The sequence below is a fragment of the Malurus melanocephalus genome, unplaced genomic scaffold (assembly GCF_030028575.1).
Source record: "Malurus melanocephalus ecotype Western Australia unplaced genomic scaffold, MMel_1.1 scaffold_43, whole genome shotgun sequence".
Lineage (NCBI taxonomy): Eukaryota > Metazoa > Chordata > Aves > Passeriformes > Maluridae > Malurus > Malurus melanocephalus.
The window spans coordinates 136,317-153,087 of NW_026623275.1; the positions used below are offsets into that span (position 1 = coordinate 136,317).

A 16,771-nucleotide genomic window follows, 5' to 3' on the forward strand; every position below is an offset into this window, starting at 1 on the left:
ATGGAAAATAAGTTTTCTCATACATGACACAGTGTMGATCTAAGTATTGTTGGAAAATCATTTCAGGACCAGTGATGCATAGTCAGAGAGTTTCTGTCAATCAAAAGCTTTTGTTTTCAAGAGAGATGCATAAATTCACAGTCTAAGAGTCTACTTCTGAATACATAGATGGGGGATAGAAACATGGTCAATAACAAGAGGATCATCTTGTGATGTGGGGAACATACAGGGTATAGGAGTGGGGGTTTTTTTCTGTATTCAGTTTTCGGAATAATTTTTACTTCTGTTTTTAGAGCTTTGAAAACTATTGATGCCTTGGCTTTAAAGATCCATTTTGCTGGACCATCCATGAGCATTTCAACGCGAAATCTTGCACTTGGAGTGTCTTCTATCAATTCAACCTCRTTCAAAGGTGGTTCTTTCAGTGTCAGTCCACAGAATAATGCATCTGAATTCCAGGTACAGAACAAGCTGTTGTGTTTGAACATGAAATGTGCCTGTTGTTCCAAGTGTGTTTATTGTGGTTCCTATAAATCCACTTACAACTCCTAATTCTCCCCCTACTTTCTATTTCCTTTTTCCTACAATCATCCAAACAGATAACAGATTAATGTAGTATTTCCTTGAGTGACAGGAAACACAGATAAACTCACATTCCATGCAGATAAAAAGTAATTTACTTATAAATCCAGAATACGCCTGACCCTTTTTTAGTTTTGTGGGGTTTTTTAATGAGTRAAAAAGGAAAGTAACTTTTAACAATTGGCTGTACTGACCATTGTACAATATCTAACAACTCTATTGATTTCTTTCAGCTTTAGATAAAATACCTAGACATAGGTATCTACATATATGTTTCTGCAGATGCAGTAATTCTTCAGCTTTCCAGCACAGTTTAATCATTTACTGCTAAGAGACCTAAGTCTATCCAGTTGTGCACATACACGTTGACTGGCTTATACAATTTAGGATGTCTAAGGTCGTTCAAATCATTCATGTGGAGCTTGAGCAGCCTAGATTATATAWTAAAATGAACAGAGATCACACAAAACTTCGGAAGGTCTCCAGTGCTATAGTATCTAGAAAGGATACTATAGTAAAGATATTTTTCATCATCTCAATAATTTTTTTTCTTTTTTTTCCCTACAAACAGAAAAAAAAACCCAGACATCTAAAAGTTTGTGATACTATGAGATGCACATGAGCACCTATAGGATTTTCCAAGGTTTCTCTTGCAATCAGTAGTGATGAGGTGCCAAGTATTTCTAAATCTCACTTCATGCCTGTCTGCATCTTATGGCACCTAAATGCTTTTAAAAATACAGTGCAATATATATTTTTTCAATTAAATAGGAAGTGTATGTGACAGAGATGTAATCTCACTTTCATGGGTGTTTGACCATTCAAGGACAGTGAGCCTTACTTGGAGAAACACACAGAAAATATTACATAGAAAAAGAAAAAAAAATCTGCTGTCATTTTGGGCCAGAGGAACTAAAATTGAATTCAGCAAAACATGGCATTATRAAAACAGTTAAAGAGTAATCACTAGAGTATAAGTACTGTGTGGAAACAAATTAATTCCTGCCGCAAATTGTAACAACACAATCCTAACAATCCTAATAAATCACAAAAATCCTAATAAATGTCTGATAATTTAACAAGATACTATATACTGTAAAAATCAAACCAATAATGAAGAYAGATAAAAGTCTACTTTCTAGAAAAAATAGTAGGGACTTTTGCCCGTATATAGACTTTGGATCAAAACTCAAGTGCTTGTTTAAGTAGATTAAAATAGATTTAATGTACTTGGAGCTTTCATATATTTATATTCCTAGGTGTTTTAGCTAAAATTTATTTGAATCAATTTTATCAGGAATTTCGGTGATTGTAAATCTACTTCTGTTTAGCTCTCATATTAATGAAGCTCAATACTGTTTGTGAAGCTGAATAGTTTTTTGTTATCAAAGGAATGTTTCTGCTGCAGATTTCATCCTTTATTTATGGAAAGAGGAAAGGAAAAATTCTAAAGCCAGGTTTTAGATGAYCTAAAACCTGTGGCTTACCATCTTACCATCTGTGGCTTCAGGACATCCAGGAATTTTCTCGTCCTGGAATCATTTATTACAGCACCATCTAAATAATCATAAAATCCAAACTCCGTCAAATTACTTGTAATGTTCCTATTGGAACATGAGTTTCTTCTGAGACTTTCACATTTCCAACAGCTGACTGAGAATTCTTAGCATCCTTCCTACCAGAAAAATTGCAGCAACTGTTCATATTTTCCATGCCTGTCAGAGTGATACTTGCTATCCCTGCTGAAGGGAGATGCCCTTGCGAAAGCCCAGGTTTTTCACCGGTGATGTGATGATCTATCCYAGGCTCGTCAGGGAACATTAAACTATTCAAGCTGTATGTCAGAATGTTTCCAGATTTTTTTCTGTATTTTTCTTAAAGTGGATACCAAGCAAATCTGTCCATGGCAATCTGGAAAGATTCTATTTCAGTCCCCTGTGTCTTTATGTTTCTTGCCAAACTTTTGACTAAGTCAAGTTTTGGTGATTCATATTATTAAATTGTTCCTGTAATATATCCATGCCTCTTTGGAGGAGCTTCTTCCACTCTGTTTACAGAAAATGCCTAAGGGGACATCTTTATCATAGACACACTTTCTGTTTACTGTGGCAGAATTATCCTCTGAAAACCAGTTTTGAACTACTTTTATCCCTGTCAGGAGATCTCTATGGGCAACTTCTTACTGATTTCCAAGGGTGAATAATCTTTCTTTAACTTTCTCTTAACTAATGGTGCTTTTAGGATTATACAGCTGACCATGRCAGGCACAAATACATGACCAGGATGCCTCTCGAGAAGTCAGTAGTGGGAGTTCCCATATCCCACAGTAAAATTCTTTAATGCTTTTGCTCCAGAGCAGTCATAGAATTGCTGATATCATGCAGGGTTTCATCCTCTTATTTCCTGCTCACTTGTTACATCCCTGGGCCACAGACGGCTTTTAGATGTCTGATACATTGCCAGTATGGATTAAATTTATATGATGTCAGAAGGTGTCCTTTTTTGTGCTACATAACACAATAAATACAGAGAAGAGACACTAATAATGTTTAAATCTCTTTTCCATAACAGAGAAACTATAAAGGCTCATGAGAGAATTATTTCAGATGTGCAGATCAAGCCAGCTAATACAATTTAAGAAAGAAAGATTCAGAGCCTATTTTTTTAGTTCTCAACATTGTTTGCTMTGAGCAAAAGTATTTTGAACATTACTGAAAATGTTTATGACTGCCATTATTGCCATCTCATATCATTTCCAAAACATCGTTATAGCAGTGGAGGAGTTTGGTTTTATCTAATACTTTTTTGTAGCAGAATGGAATGCTGGAAAGGTGGAAAACCTCCCCAGCCTTAAAAAAATTAGTTTATTTCATCAGCACTTACATAGACGCAAGTCATATTACTGTTGATTGGTTCTAGTCCCATATTTAGATACTTCTGTGTAAAAGTGTGAACCCTGTTGGGGACAACAGATGGTTTGTTTTTGTTTGAACATGTTCTTCTGCTGTTTTTATTTAACAGATAGATTTTGACAAGGATCAGACAAGTGCCTTCGCTTCTGTTGTTCTGCCACCRAGTTTACTGAAGAATTTAAGTCAAGATGAGTTTGAAGTTATATCCAGGGCTCAGTTTACTTTCTTCAATAAAAATGGTCTTTTTCAGGTAAACATTTATGTGCTTGAAGTAATTTCAGATAGGGTGAATCAAAGCCAGCTGCTTAAAGTTTCCTGCAGTGTAATCATTTAACAGCACTCGGTGAGTTACAGGAATTTAAATATGACAGCAAATGTAGGCACTAAAGACAGCCTTATGTTCAGAGTAGTGAAATAGTTGTAGTGCCCAAGTTGAGTTAAAGTCAGTGGTTCAACTGCAAATTCCTGTGAAACAAMCCTTTATTTCACATGTGAAATAAACCTTTTTTTCAGGATCATTATGGAAAACTGTATCCCAACTGCTTAAAATCAGAGGAAAGCAGCAAGGCCTCTCAAAGGGCATAAATTCTCTTAAAATGCAGTAATGAAAGTCCTTGATGTTCAGTGGAGCCAGATTCTTTTCTATCAGAAGGGAATTTAGCATACAACACTGCCAAGTACTCTCTTTTTCTTTTGAGTTGGTGAGCAGTCATATCCAGCTGACTGCTTCATGTTCAGCTACAAGCCCTGGGCTGATGGTGAGCAGCCAGAGAACTTCTGTTTATACATATACACTATTCTTTTCATATCTGTTTTCTCATAAGCACACTATATTTTGATGGGAATAAAGGTAACAATACTTGTACCTGAAACCTAAATGTGCTCACGTAGATCTGATGTTTTATTTTGTGGGTCTTATCAAATGGTAATTGTAAATAGTGCCTGTATGGTTTATGCCAGAAATATTAGGGAGCGTTTCCAGCTTGGAAAAAGAAAACCAAAACCATACATATTTGAGGAGGGGGGGAAAAAACACGAGTTAATTAAGAAGGAAACATTGTTTCATGGTGAACTGTAGAATGTGTCTCAGAAGACTTGAGTTTGTTTTCCCATCAGAATTTCAAGTGACCTTTGGCTCTTGTGCATCCGCAGAACTCAGTAGTATTGTATTGTCCCTATATTATCATTTTTATTGGCAGTGTATCCAGATTCTTCAGATAATCTAGGCCAGAAAATACCCATGACCCRCAGTTGCCTTCTGAAGTACACCCCAAAGTATCTTCATTTTAAAATGTATTCATTTGAAGCCTGCTTTTGAGAAAAACAGGATGGATATCTTTAATAAAAAAAAACCTCAAAAGAATACAGATGGAGGCTGGTCATAATGGCATAAAATCACATGAAGTCAGAATGTATCCCTTAATAGTGCTGGAATGTGTTTCTAAGTGCTACTTAATAAGCCATTGAAAAACAAAAACCATAAAAATTGCACCTGAATTTGCRACTAAAATGCCTTTCATTCTTTGTGTGTTTTTCAAACTCTTCGTGGTGATATGTTTAACACAATTAATTAAAAACATGCAATCCTCACATTTTAGTAAGGTTAAAASTAAAGGAAGTTAAAGAAAWAGTGGATTAAAATAAGGCCTRCAAATAAACTGATCCAYRTGCCATCYCAAACCAAATAACTTTATCCATTARTATAAGAGTATTYMRTTTTTGTTTCATTTCMTATTTATTCCACTTGCAGTTACAAAAATCTGAATKCTATTAGCTGTATTCCTTAAAGGTATTCAGCATAACAGTGAAACATCCKACTTTGCACCACTGGAGGTGAGATTTTATTGCAACTGAATGACTCCTAGTAAGTTTTATCTTGTAATTCATGAAAGATGGCTACATTACTTAGAGGACTATATGAAAGCTCTTCAGRRTGGGATTCACTTCACCAAAGGCAGRTGTGYKCAGTGTACACATSTRTGCCTGAACWGTTGAACTTCAGCYGAACACAGCCAAATAAGTAGTTAACTGTATTTTACTTTAATGCATAGAACATTATTTCTATTGCTTTGTAAGGATTAGTAAGAATATAGTGAGTTGCATCACTAAAGATGCCGTGTCTTCTTTTTTCTTATCTGCTACAGACAAAATCCACTGAAACCTTTGGAAACATGTCCAAGGACTATCATAGATTTTGTGAGATGTTGAAATKTAGGTGGTAGCCAACAGATGTTTTTCTTGTTTGAAAAAAGAAATCAAGAACTGCAGAGAAATTTGCATTTTCTTCCCTCTTCAATTTTCAAGGTTTTAAGAAATTTTGCCACAAAGCTCCAGTATAACCTGAAATACTGTGTCTGAAAATTCTCGGATATGGTTTTTAAAAAATAGAATATTATTTTCAGGATAATGTGCATTTAAAAACTGAAGCTATTGTGTCTCTCATGAGTGGTGGGACCTCACAAGTCCAGTGCTGACCTGAAATAACAAAACTCCTAGACAGAAGGAATCAAGGGTTCAGGAGTTTGACAAACCAGATTTTGGGAGGGAAAGTGACAATAGATTTCATTTGACCCAAGATCTGCCACAGGCAGTGACCAAACCTCCCAGCCAGGCAYGTAAATATGCAAGTTTCAATAGCARCTCATCAAAAGAAATTAGCATTTCCAATGCATTCCATTTKAATAAATAATTAGTTTCCAAGGAAAACTTCTCTTCTGGAAAATTGTCAGCTGAGGTTAAAAATCCTATTGCTCAGTGATAATGTCAGAATTCTATTAAAATCCCTATCAAATCAGACCTTGCAGAAAATTCTATCTTTTTCAGCGTGTAACGTTGCTTTGAATTACTTTATGACTTCATATACATTCATTTTAAGACAGAGGATGATTTAGCAACTATATGCAGAAAACGGGTAATTCTCTAAAAACTTTGTATTTATTAAAGGCCAATGTCAACAATAAGATAAGAGAGCTCGTTCATTCTTGTTTAGGGAAATGAGCTAATCATATCATGGGTTGTTATCTGCTGCATTGTTTGAGTTATAATTTTGTTTGCCTTCTAACCTCTCCATAATTGTGYCTATGTGCGTTTATGACTACAAGGAAAATAGGGACGCTTCCATGAGGCTAACCCATAATTTGATTTTACAAACATAATGTTCTTATATTGTGTGATCAAAAGTACAGAAATGCTGACAACCTACTTATTCTGGCACGCTGCTAAAATGAAACTGTGTACTCTGGCTTTTATGTTACATGCCGTGTAAGCATTTATTTTATTTTTCTTAACCTTTTGAAGGATGCAGAAAATCCTGCCAATTTGACCAGTTTTGTGGTGGCATGCAGTATTGGAAACTTAACCATTCAGGATCTTCAGGATTATGTGAAGGTTACAATCAAGCATACCAAAATTCAGGTAAAACAAGGCTTTTTCAGAGGAACACGAATGCAGATTGTAYATGTTAAAGGCTGAGCATACAGCCTGATTTATTGGGGTGAATTTTGAGTAAGAACATAAACTCAAATGGAAATGTAGAAGTCTGGAAYAAAAGCAAGTAAGCAAAAAGAAAATACAAATAGTCTCTCCTATCCTCATCCATTCATACTCCGTTCATGATCTAAGATTTATGTGAAATGATAACCATTGATTCTGCCCCTCAGAGGCAATTTCTGTGCCAATAACTGTAGGTGAAACGTTTCTTCATGACCATGTTCGTGAGCAGGGATATGATTTATTGCACTGGAACTTCAGAATTATTTAAATTCCTTGAGCAAACATTAATTGCTTTGTTAATAGTTCCCGGAATTATTTTGTCATAATGTGGTTTTCAGCAAAGGAATGGACAGAAACACATTATTAAAAGATKATTACAGTAAATTTAGGGAAATATGGACCAAACGCAGCATTTTGGCACATACTTTTTCAGTTAGAGAATGTGTGAGCTTGACTCTGTTCTCAGTGTCTAATCGAAAAGAGGCAATAGCACTAGAGATGTTAAAGYTAAAATGCAATACCTAAGTAAATTTTCTATGTAATGAGRACCTGGTTTGTASTTTTCACAGTTTGATTAACTTTATSTTGCACTGCATCACAATGAATATTTTAAGGGGAGACAAAACAACCTCCAYTTGGGTACAGGAGGCATTTGCACATTTTTAAGGCGATATGTAGAGGATTCATGGAGAAGCCCTAAGGTTTAGTAAAAAGTATTTGGATTCTATAAAGACATCATGTTCATGGATAACTTAAGTGACACAATAAAACTTCATTATTCTCAGGATGTGCAAAAGGGACCGTGGAACACTGCATAGAAGCAGTGTTCGAGATTTTGAAATTTGGACAAATCTTTCTAGCAGAAAAAAATCTAATTCTGCTCATTAAATGAAAATATATGCATGGCAACAGCAGTTGTAAATGTTGATGAGATCTATGTCTGAAGAGATATACAAAGTCTACTTTTACATCTGTTTTTAGGAAGATCCTAAACCTACCTGTGTCTTCTGGGATATGAACAAAAATGGTAAGTTTAAAAATACTGTAATTTCCTTTGTGTAGGGAGTGRAGGTGTCTGAGTTTTAAAATCTGCCACAGTACTGGCCATTTTACTCCCTAATCCATCCTTACAGAATTCAATAAGGTCCATTCAATGAAGTGTATAATTTCTTTTGGATAGTATTGTWACTTGTAATGGCGCATGTTTAATACTCCTTTTTAAAGTTTGGTTTTAATATAAATGTTTTTAACATTTTAAATTTTTCAGTTAGGTTTTTCTACTATTTTTACATGTCTGCAGTTTTTCACTGATCGGTCCATATGGGGAAATCAAATTATAATGCTGCTCAGATGCATCAATGMTTCTTAGCCATGCTTTTAACTGCTCATTTTTTTAAAACATAGGGCTATTTAACTGCGAGATTGTGACTGTTACAAATCTTAAGCTTTTTTGGTCACATATGGAGACACRCATTAATGAGGCAGCATTTTAGGCCATTCTTCATTGCTACTGCCAAACCTGAGAGTGATGTTTTACCCAGGCTCTTCATCTTTTGCCCAAAATTGTTCTCTGGGATGACTTTCCAGATCTTTCTGTTTTAGAGATCGTTGCTGAGATGTTACTCTTCTTTACAGTAAAACAGACAGAGATGTAGGATTTTGGATGGAGAGGTTTAGGACACAGAGTCTTGCAAGAAGTAAAATTTACCATCCAAATTTGTACTTCAAAGCAGGAAATACAGACAGAGCAACAAGGAGAACACAGGAGGATAAAAATGAGCAAAAAAATCATAGAAACTAGTTCAGAAACTGAACTTAAGAATCAYATTAAAGGAGAAACACACAGGGAAGAAACTATTCCCAGTGGTTGCTTGAGTGGAGAAGAGTTTTAAGTGGTTTTGGAACATCTTCACAGTATTTTGAGACAATGTCTTGAATTTGTGGTTTGGTTGCCTTGAAGTTACAGAGCAAATTATGCTGGATTTTGTCAAGAGCTGTGAAAAAAAGTCTTTTCGAGTCAGAGAATTTAAATTATTTCACAAAAATAGCTCACATTTTGACAGGGAAAAAAATGAAAAAAAGAAACAAATTTTATTTTTTAACATTTAATTTTCAAAACTGAAATATTTCTACTTATTTTTCAAAGTGGCCTTTTCAGATGGGGTGAGTTGAGAATATTCCACTTCCTGTCTTTTTTTAAGGCTATGAGAGATCATTGGGATTACCCACTCTGACCTTCTGCCTTACATGCTGTAGAGAGGAAGAGTGGGGCCCTCTGCTCCTGGGCCATAAAATCTTTCATGTGCCTGAGGATATATGAGTGCAAGACAGGCAGGTGTAGACATCCCATCAGTGAGGGAAAAAGGAGCTCTAAAACCATCTTATTACTGGCTAAAATGAAGGYGTGTCTGAATGTGTGACCCTCATAGTAGGTCTTAATAACCCTGCCTTTATTGTTCCTCTCCATCTATTGCTTCTGCTCTGTCCATCTGGGGTGATACTCTGCAGAAACTAGGAAATCTGACACTTGCTTCTCTCCTGGTTAATTTTAATGCTGGATCATTCAATTTGAGAAAGTGCTTCYACATTTGTGCAAGATGAAGGGAGAAATTTGCTAAAAGAGAGGTTGACATGTGTTTGTTGAACAGCAGTTTCTCGTGTTTCATTTCCACAGGTGGCAGCGGTGGCTGGAACCCTGCAGGCTGCCAAGTGGGTGCAGAGTCCAATGAAAATGAAACTGTGTGCTTGTGCAACCACCTCACACACTTTGGGGTCCTAATGGTAGGCAAACTCACTGCTCACCAGGTTACCTTTCCCAGGAACAGCAACATGGTTTTTGTCTTGTGTCAAAACAACTCTCATTTTTGTTACTTGGGTTCTTCCTTTTGCATATAATTTTTAAGACTAATAATACATGATTCTCCCCCTTATTGTATAAAGTTATCTTTTCATAACAAAGTAGATACTGGTAAGGATTCAGGAACGAGATAATGAATAAAGTTARCAATGGAAGAATATTATTGTTGTTATTATTATCGTTATTAAAATTTTTACAAGTAGTTAAATGCTATCTTTTGAAAAATTGAAGTGTGCCCATGAAATTTTTCTAAATTTTGAATATACCATGCCACAAAAGACCTAAAATTGAGACTTATGAATGATATCAAAATACAAATAGCACATTATAAGATCCAACTTAYTGCAACCAAGGCCCAGTAATAACATTGCCACTGGAGTGGCAGGAAAAACTARTGATCTTAATAAATTGCAGGGGCCTCTGACATATCCCTTAACATATAATCGGACAAAAGTGGTCTGTAGCTGAGGCAGGAGTTATGCAACAAGAAGGAAACGAGTGAGAAAAAAGTCTAAGTATATTTGAAATTTCCAGATTGAGAAAGGAGGAATTGTCTTGTAGGGGAAAAAAACAAAGCATGAGAAAAAGCTAGAAGTGCTGTTTTCAGAACAAAAAGAAGAGAAACTGTTAGGAAAAACAGGGAAGAGAAAAACATCCTACAGACAGCAGAAATAGTAACAAGGATAAAAAGTCAAGGGAGCACAAGAATTYTCTTTCATCCTTACACTGAAAGGCTGACTTGTCCCTTGCAAATCTAGTTTGCAAATCTGCCAAGRTTTATCTAATGCCATAAAGTATGAAGCAACACCTTCTTTTGTGCAATRTAAACCCATACTGGCTGTTTCCTCACTTGGCTTTAATCAGTTTTGGGGATGCCTTGTATTACAGGCCTGCTTTTGGAAAAACAATGCTCACAGAGCACTGGTAGAAAACGTGTAGCCCATGCTCTGTCAGAGCCTTAAGCAAAGTCTCCAGACAGGGTGGCTGGCAGAGCAGTGCCTATCAGGGAGATGAAAGGGGGAACCATATGGTGCACTTCAGCCTCAGCAGCATAGCCTCCAGCCTTCAGCTGCCTCCAGCAATTTACACTTGTGAAGTGGTTTTTCAGAGAAAAAATAATCCCAACATTAAAAAATGGAATACTGCTATCTTTTCTGAATTYTGGCAATTGTTTATGCTCAGTAATGGGCTGATACATTTTTTCTCCAGCTGAAATGAACATTCTTTGGCCTGTAAAACATAGCTGTAGAAAATATGTTGGCTCCTGGTCACTGCAGGCATAATTTTAAAGTGGAAGTGTGTGGTGTTTGAAGCAACTTGTGGCAGTAACACATGGGACTTTAACTGCACAAGGGAGCCACATACAGCTTAAAAACACATACACATAAAGCCATGACTTTCTCAGCTGTGGCCTTCCAGACTCTTCATAATTGAATTGCTCTCTTCACATCATGCCGAGATGTAGATATGAAAAAGCCACAAACTTTGTGTCTTCTTGCAAGCTAAATTATGGTCTTGTTCCACTTTCCTTCCACAAAGGGATAAAGAAAAGGCTAAGAAAAGGCTTTCTTTAGGATATRTTGAATGAGTCCCTTCTCTTCGCTGAATGCTTTAGTGACTGTAGGAAATAAGGCAGAAGGTCTTTGAATTTGGGCTGCATTCCAGTAGATTTTTGCACAGTTTTGACCATTCTAATTGCTTTTCCATTTTAATAATTTCTACTGAATTTAATTTAGATACTAAATTATTTCTAAAGAACACTCTCCTTATGTATAGACTGTCATATAACGATAGAATGGACTGTAAAAAAACCCTGTTCCTGCCTTTTCCTACACAGCATGCAAAATTATGTAGCATTTTATATTTCTTTTTGCTAGCTAGTTATGCTAGAGACAACAGTGACAGTGACTGTAGAATAGGCATCATTGTCTGTTAGTGTTTGCTCACATTTTCTCCACATGGATATAAATCCAAACATTCTCATATTTTATTGACCTTAAAAAGAGGAAACAGCGCTGGCATTTATTGTCAGATGGTACCATATGTTAGTTACAGTTAGACAGAAAAAAAAGAAAATCTCAGAATATTCCTGCTTCATTTCCAATTTTTTTCTGTTGTCTTTGTCATTGCTTTTCTAACCAATTCAATTTATAAGTGTACTTCTTATGTCAAAACAGACCCTAAAACCAGAAAGCAATCTTGCCCTTGGTTTCACCTGTAGATGATTAGTTACATTGACTCTTAGGAACTTTTAAAAACCAAAAGGCCAGAAACTCCCCAGAATGTTGCACATTTCAGTATGAATACTTTTAAGTTGCATTTTTCTAAATCTTACATCTTCTGAAAAATAGTTGTATATAAGCAACAGAAATAAAAAGTTTGGAAACTGGACACTTTTCCAGAGAAGGGCATTTGAATTCCTGGTACTGAATTATAAGGATCAGATTCAGGCTCTGTCTGCTATTCCCAACAGTTATAATACTTAAAGCACAATGTTTTGAAGAGCTGTGGGAAGGAAGTGAGAGGTGGAACAGCTATGGACCAAGTACACGCAATAAAAATGAACCCCAGTGTCAAGGTTAGAGTGGTATTGCCAAAGTGCTTTTCAGTTTTACTTGACTGATTACCAAGAGTGAGTGTTGTGCTGGTGGAGAAGGTGCTSGCTACAGCTGATGTCTCCTCCTTCTCTCTCACAGGATCTTCAGAGAGCCGTGACGCAGATTGACCCACAGAACACCAAGGTCCTGACCTTTATCACTTACATAGGCTGTGGAATATCTGCTATATTTTCAGCTGCAACTCTTCTGACATACATTGCATTTGAGTAAGTACTAATGCTGTGAAAAGCATCACAAAGCAGTACCTGTATGTGGCCAATAAAATAAGTAGTTACGTGGTTAGTGTGGTTTATTTGACTAGGAGGGGAAGCCTATGTTTGAAAAAGTCAAACCTGCAAAATCAGGGTCGCAATGTTGTAAAGTGGAAATTTTTTCAAGGGGACATAAGTTCAGAGCCTTTCCTCCGGTTTATAATATATTATGCTGCTCAGGCCTGGGAGTAACGTGAATGTGTGTCAGAATTTTCCTTTTGGGAATACAGAATCCTCTAGATTCGGAACACGTATGTACTATTTTAAAACCTTCAAACAGACATTTGACAAAAACTAAACAAAACTTGCCTATGTGGGCATAACGGTTCCAAGTTTAAATAGAGACATTTCCAACTAGAGCAATTGCATTCTATAGCCCTTCAGAAAGAAGTGGAGAGATAAAATGAAAATAAGCTGTGAAATGTTACAATAAATTCAGCAGAAGTCCTGCTGAAATGTGAAAGTGACTTAAGGCAAGAATTTTGAAGTGATACAGTTCTGTGAACAGTGAAAAGAGAAAATGAAGTCATGTCAACACAAAGAAACCATTCTGCCAGTAACAGGACAGACGGAGTAGCTGCTAAAGAAGGATAATTTTCTGGTGGCAGGAGGGGTGAGGGGGCCTGTAAAAGGGGGTTTTCAAGTTTTAAATATATTCAATTCCTATTATATTACCTATGGTAGTRCTCTGGTCCAAGTTGCTAGAAATTGTTGGCTGCCCCACATTACCTACATTTCAATATGGCYCAGTTAAAAAAAATTACTTGTTCTTCAGTCTTCCTAAGAGCCTATTTAAAAACAAACAGAAAACCACATGCATTGGACAATATATTCCAAAAATTAAGGTAAGATTTACATTTAAAATGATCTCAGATGATTTTCTGTATTTTTTTTTGTTTTCACTCTCTTCTGTTTTCATTAAAATAAAAAATACTGGTTTATATTTAATTTGAACTGGTTTGGGGTTTTTTTTAATAAAAAAATTAGTTGCTAAAATATTGCAACAGTTAATTCACTTGTTAAGGACCCAAAAACCAGCACCTTACCCCCACCACCAGCAGCAGAAGCCCTCAGTAATCCCACACAGAAATGCACACCATTGTGTCTTGGTGAACAAATGCAGCTAGAAAGAGATGCCTGTGTTTTTATTGACTTTGTGAAGGGGTAAACCCAGCTTCAATCAGTGGCTTGTGTGATTGCAGCAAGTTAATCATGTGCACCTGTATTTCTCTCATTAGGAAGCTGCGAAGAGATTATCCATCCAAAATCCTGATGAATTTGAGCACAGCCCTGCTCTTTCTKAACCTGATTTTTCTGCTTGATGGCTGGATTGCATCCTTTGATATCGATGGCCTCTGCATAGCTGTAGCTGCACTTTTGCACTTTTTCCTTCTGGCCACCTTTACGTGGATGGGACTGGAAGCTGTTCACATGTACATTGCTCTAGTGAAGGTGTTCAACACGTATATACGGCGATACATACTCAAGTTTTGCATCATTGGCTGGGGTGAGTTCAACAGATGCAATATTTACYTAGCAAATGCTGCTGTATGAAATGTTCTCTATAAATGCCTCTGTACAAAAACTCCCTATCAGAAATGCAGAGTAGCATTAATATCAGCGTGTCGTTTCCTTCCCCCAGCCCGCAGCAGTGATGGCACGCAGCCAGCCCTCTCTGTCACCGAGTTCCCCTGTGTAACTCTGTGTAAATACACTCTCTCTGTCGCTCCCCACCCAGAGCAGCTCACAGCCCCAGAGTGAGTGGAGAGACCAGATAAACTGGTCTTGTTTTCCAAAGAGGCCAGAATGGGAGAGGGGAAAYGCGAGTGTCATGTCAGAGATGGAGAACTGTGCTGCACGATAAATGCAGAAATTATTGCAGTTACTGCAAATCCTACAGAGGTCTTCGTCTTGACTTTCAAAAACTTTAAATCCAGCTTAAATTTTCTTGCCAAAAAGTACAAAGCCTACTGTGGAATCAGAAACAACCAAAATTTTCTGAGATTCAGCACACTGTTAAACCACCAAGAGATCCTGGYTGCCCTAAGCAATGTACACAGCAGGACTGAAATGGAAAAAGTAATACTGAAAAATAWCTGCAAAGCTCAGGCAGCAAGACTTCTCTTCTTCATTTTTGTCTATATCAGGAATCTGTGGTTTCTCCCTGAATGCACATATTGTGTTTGAAATAATACAACACAATACAAAGCCATTAACCTTAGGCTAGGGCACTGACCTCAGTATGGCTGATAATTTATGTCTTTCCATTGGCAACTAGCATCCTCTTTGGCAACCTCAGCACAGGACAAGGACTGAGTAGTCGGAAAAGCAAATTAACCTCTTCCCCTTTGAATCTGTTCTGTTATAGCAAGGATAAGACATGTAAATAAGGCATATCAGGAAACGTACATTTCTTTTGTGTGAGCTGTACCTTTCTGCAGAGTTCTCTTCCACACTGTTGTCTATTTTCCCCGAACACTCCCTCTACCATTTTATTAAGAAATACATTGTTTGTCAAATGGAAGTGAGGGGAGCATGTATAAGTATATATAATATGTATAATGCTGGAGAAGATATATAACATTACATGTGTATAATGAATAAAATGCAGTTGAGAGAAGCAGTGGAGAAATTGCAAGTTTAAGTTCATGTTCCCCAGTGTACTCAACCCAATGAATTCACGTTCACATGAAAAAGATTCCTCAAAGAATTTCTAATGCCATCCTTCCACTAGATCTCATTTTTGCTACAATTTGTTAATCTTTTCACTGTATTATAAGAGCCTCCCTGCAGTTGCTAATTCAACTTTGGGTAATTAAAGGATATTATTTTACTTTAGTTTTTTTTTTTACTTCAGTTTCCTTATCACATACTAAAGTTTTTCTACCTTACAGAACATTACAAGGCTTATTCATTAGTGCCCATTGATTGCTTTGATAGTTCTATATACTTGTACTGTTTGAAAAATTGTTTCCTTCTACTTTCACAGTGCAATTTTCTCAGGATGTTCTGTACTAAAGCAATAGGGATGGGGGCATCAGTAATTCAGCTTAGCCTGGAAAATTTGAAGRTTTAGGAGATTTGAAAGCTCACAAGTTTTCTTGTGTTACAGGTTTGCCAGCTCTGGTGATAGCAATTGTTTTAGCAAGTGCTAATACAAATGCAAGTCGTATTTATGGCAAAGAGTTGTATGGCAGAGATGCTAATGGGCAAGGAGGAGATGACTTGTGAGTATTTGTTTTGATCTCTTAAAATCTACCATTTATAGTCTGAAAAAAATAGCATCTAGTCAGATTGCTTTGAAAAGTCAACAGTGGATTAAACAAGCAAAAAGGGCTAAACTGTCTTATTAGAATTTKWAATGTCAAGAAGGCTGTAAGAAAARATGGAGGGAAATCTGCATCACCCAATGCCAGATAGGAACATGCCTCTGGCAAAAAAATAATTTATAGATTTTGTCATGAAAACAAAATAAAAACACCTGTTTTGGTTTGTCTTAAATGAAAGCTGTATTTACTAGGTAAGAGAAAAGAATGAAGTTGTATAAAAATAGTTTTCTTTATAAATAAACCAGCTTTTTGCCAGTGTAGTTCAATAGTCCTCTATGTTCTCTTGATGTCCAGATAATAATCTCCAAATGCCAAAAATTTTAGATGAGTGCTATTTACCTTGCCTGGCAAAGCTTCATCATGATATATAAAAATTTAATTTTTTAAATTTATTATAGTATCATGCTGAACATTCAGGCCATTTGCTGCAAGAGGAATTAGCTACATCTCTCATGTGACTGACTGTCAAATGGCTGCCTCAAAAGTCCTACTCTTCAGTCATGTTCAAATTCTCCTTTAGCTCCAGTGGCAGAAACTTGAGATTCCGACCCTGAAGATCCAAGTTTGCCCATTCTGTTRTTAAAGCATTCAGTGCTTCACACAGATGATAGAAGTGAAGTATTTTGTACTGAGTGTAAACTTTTTCATGATGGGATTGCTGTTCCCACCACTTGTATCTGAGGTCAGATTTCCTTTTTAATTAGTTTTTAGTAAAATGTGGTACAGCCCT

At 36.5% G+C, this 16,771-nt stretch overlaps 1 protein-coding gene across 5 annotated transcripts in view; it reads left to right on the forward strand.

Moving 5' to 3' along the window:
• The window catches only part of ADGRG6 (adhesion G protein-coupled receptor G6), a 109,368-nt gene that overhangs the window by 78,390 nt on the left and 14,207 nt on the right, over window positions 1–16,771 (forward strand). For all 5 annotated transcript variants that reach the window (XM_057364816.1, XM_057364814.1, XM_057364817.1 and 2 more), the window contains 8 exons: window positions 294–459; window positions 3,604–3,744; window positions 6,792–6,908; window positions 7,968–8,013; window positions 9,661–9,767; window positions 12,540–12,667; window positions 13,951–14,219; window positions 15,825–15,939. In XM_057364816.1, the coding sequence (XP_057220799.1) occupies window positions 294–459; window positions 3,604–3,744; window positions 6,792–6,908; window positions 7,968–8,013; window positions 9,661–9,767; window positions 12,540–12,667; window positions 13,951–14,219; window positions 15,825–15,939 (1,089 nt within the window). The remainder of the gene's footprint in view (window positions 1–293; window positions 460–3,603; window positions 3,745–6,791; window positions 6,909–7,967; window positions 8,014–9,660; window positions 9,768–12,539; window positions 12,668–13,950; window positions 14,220–15,824; window positions 15,940–16,771) is intronic.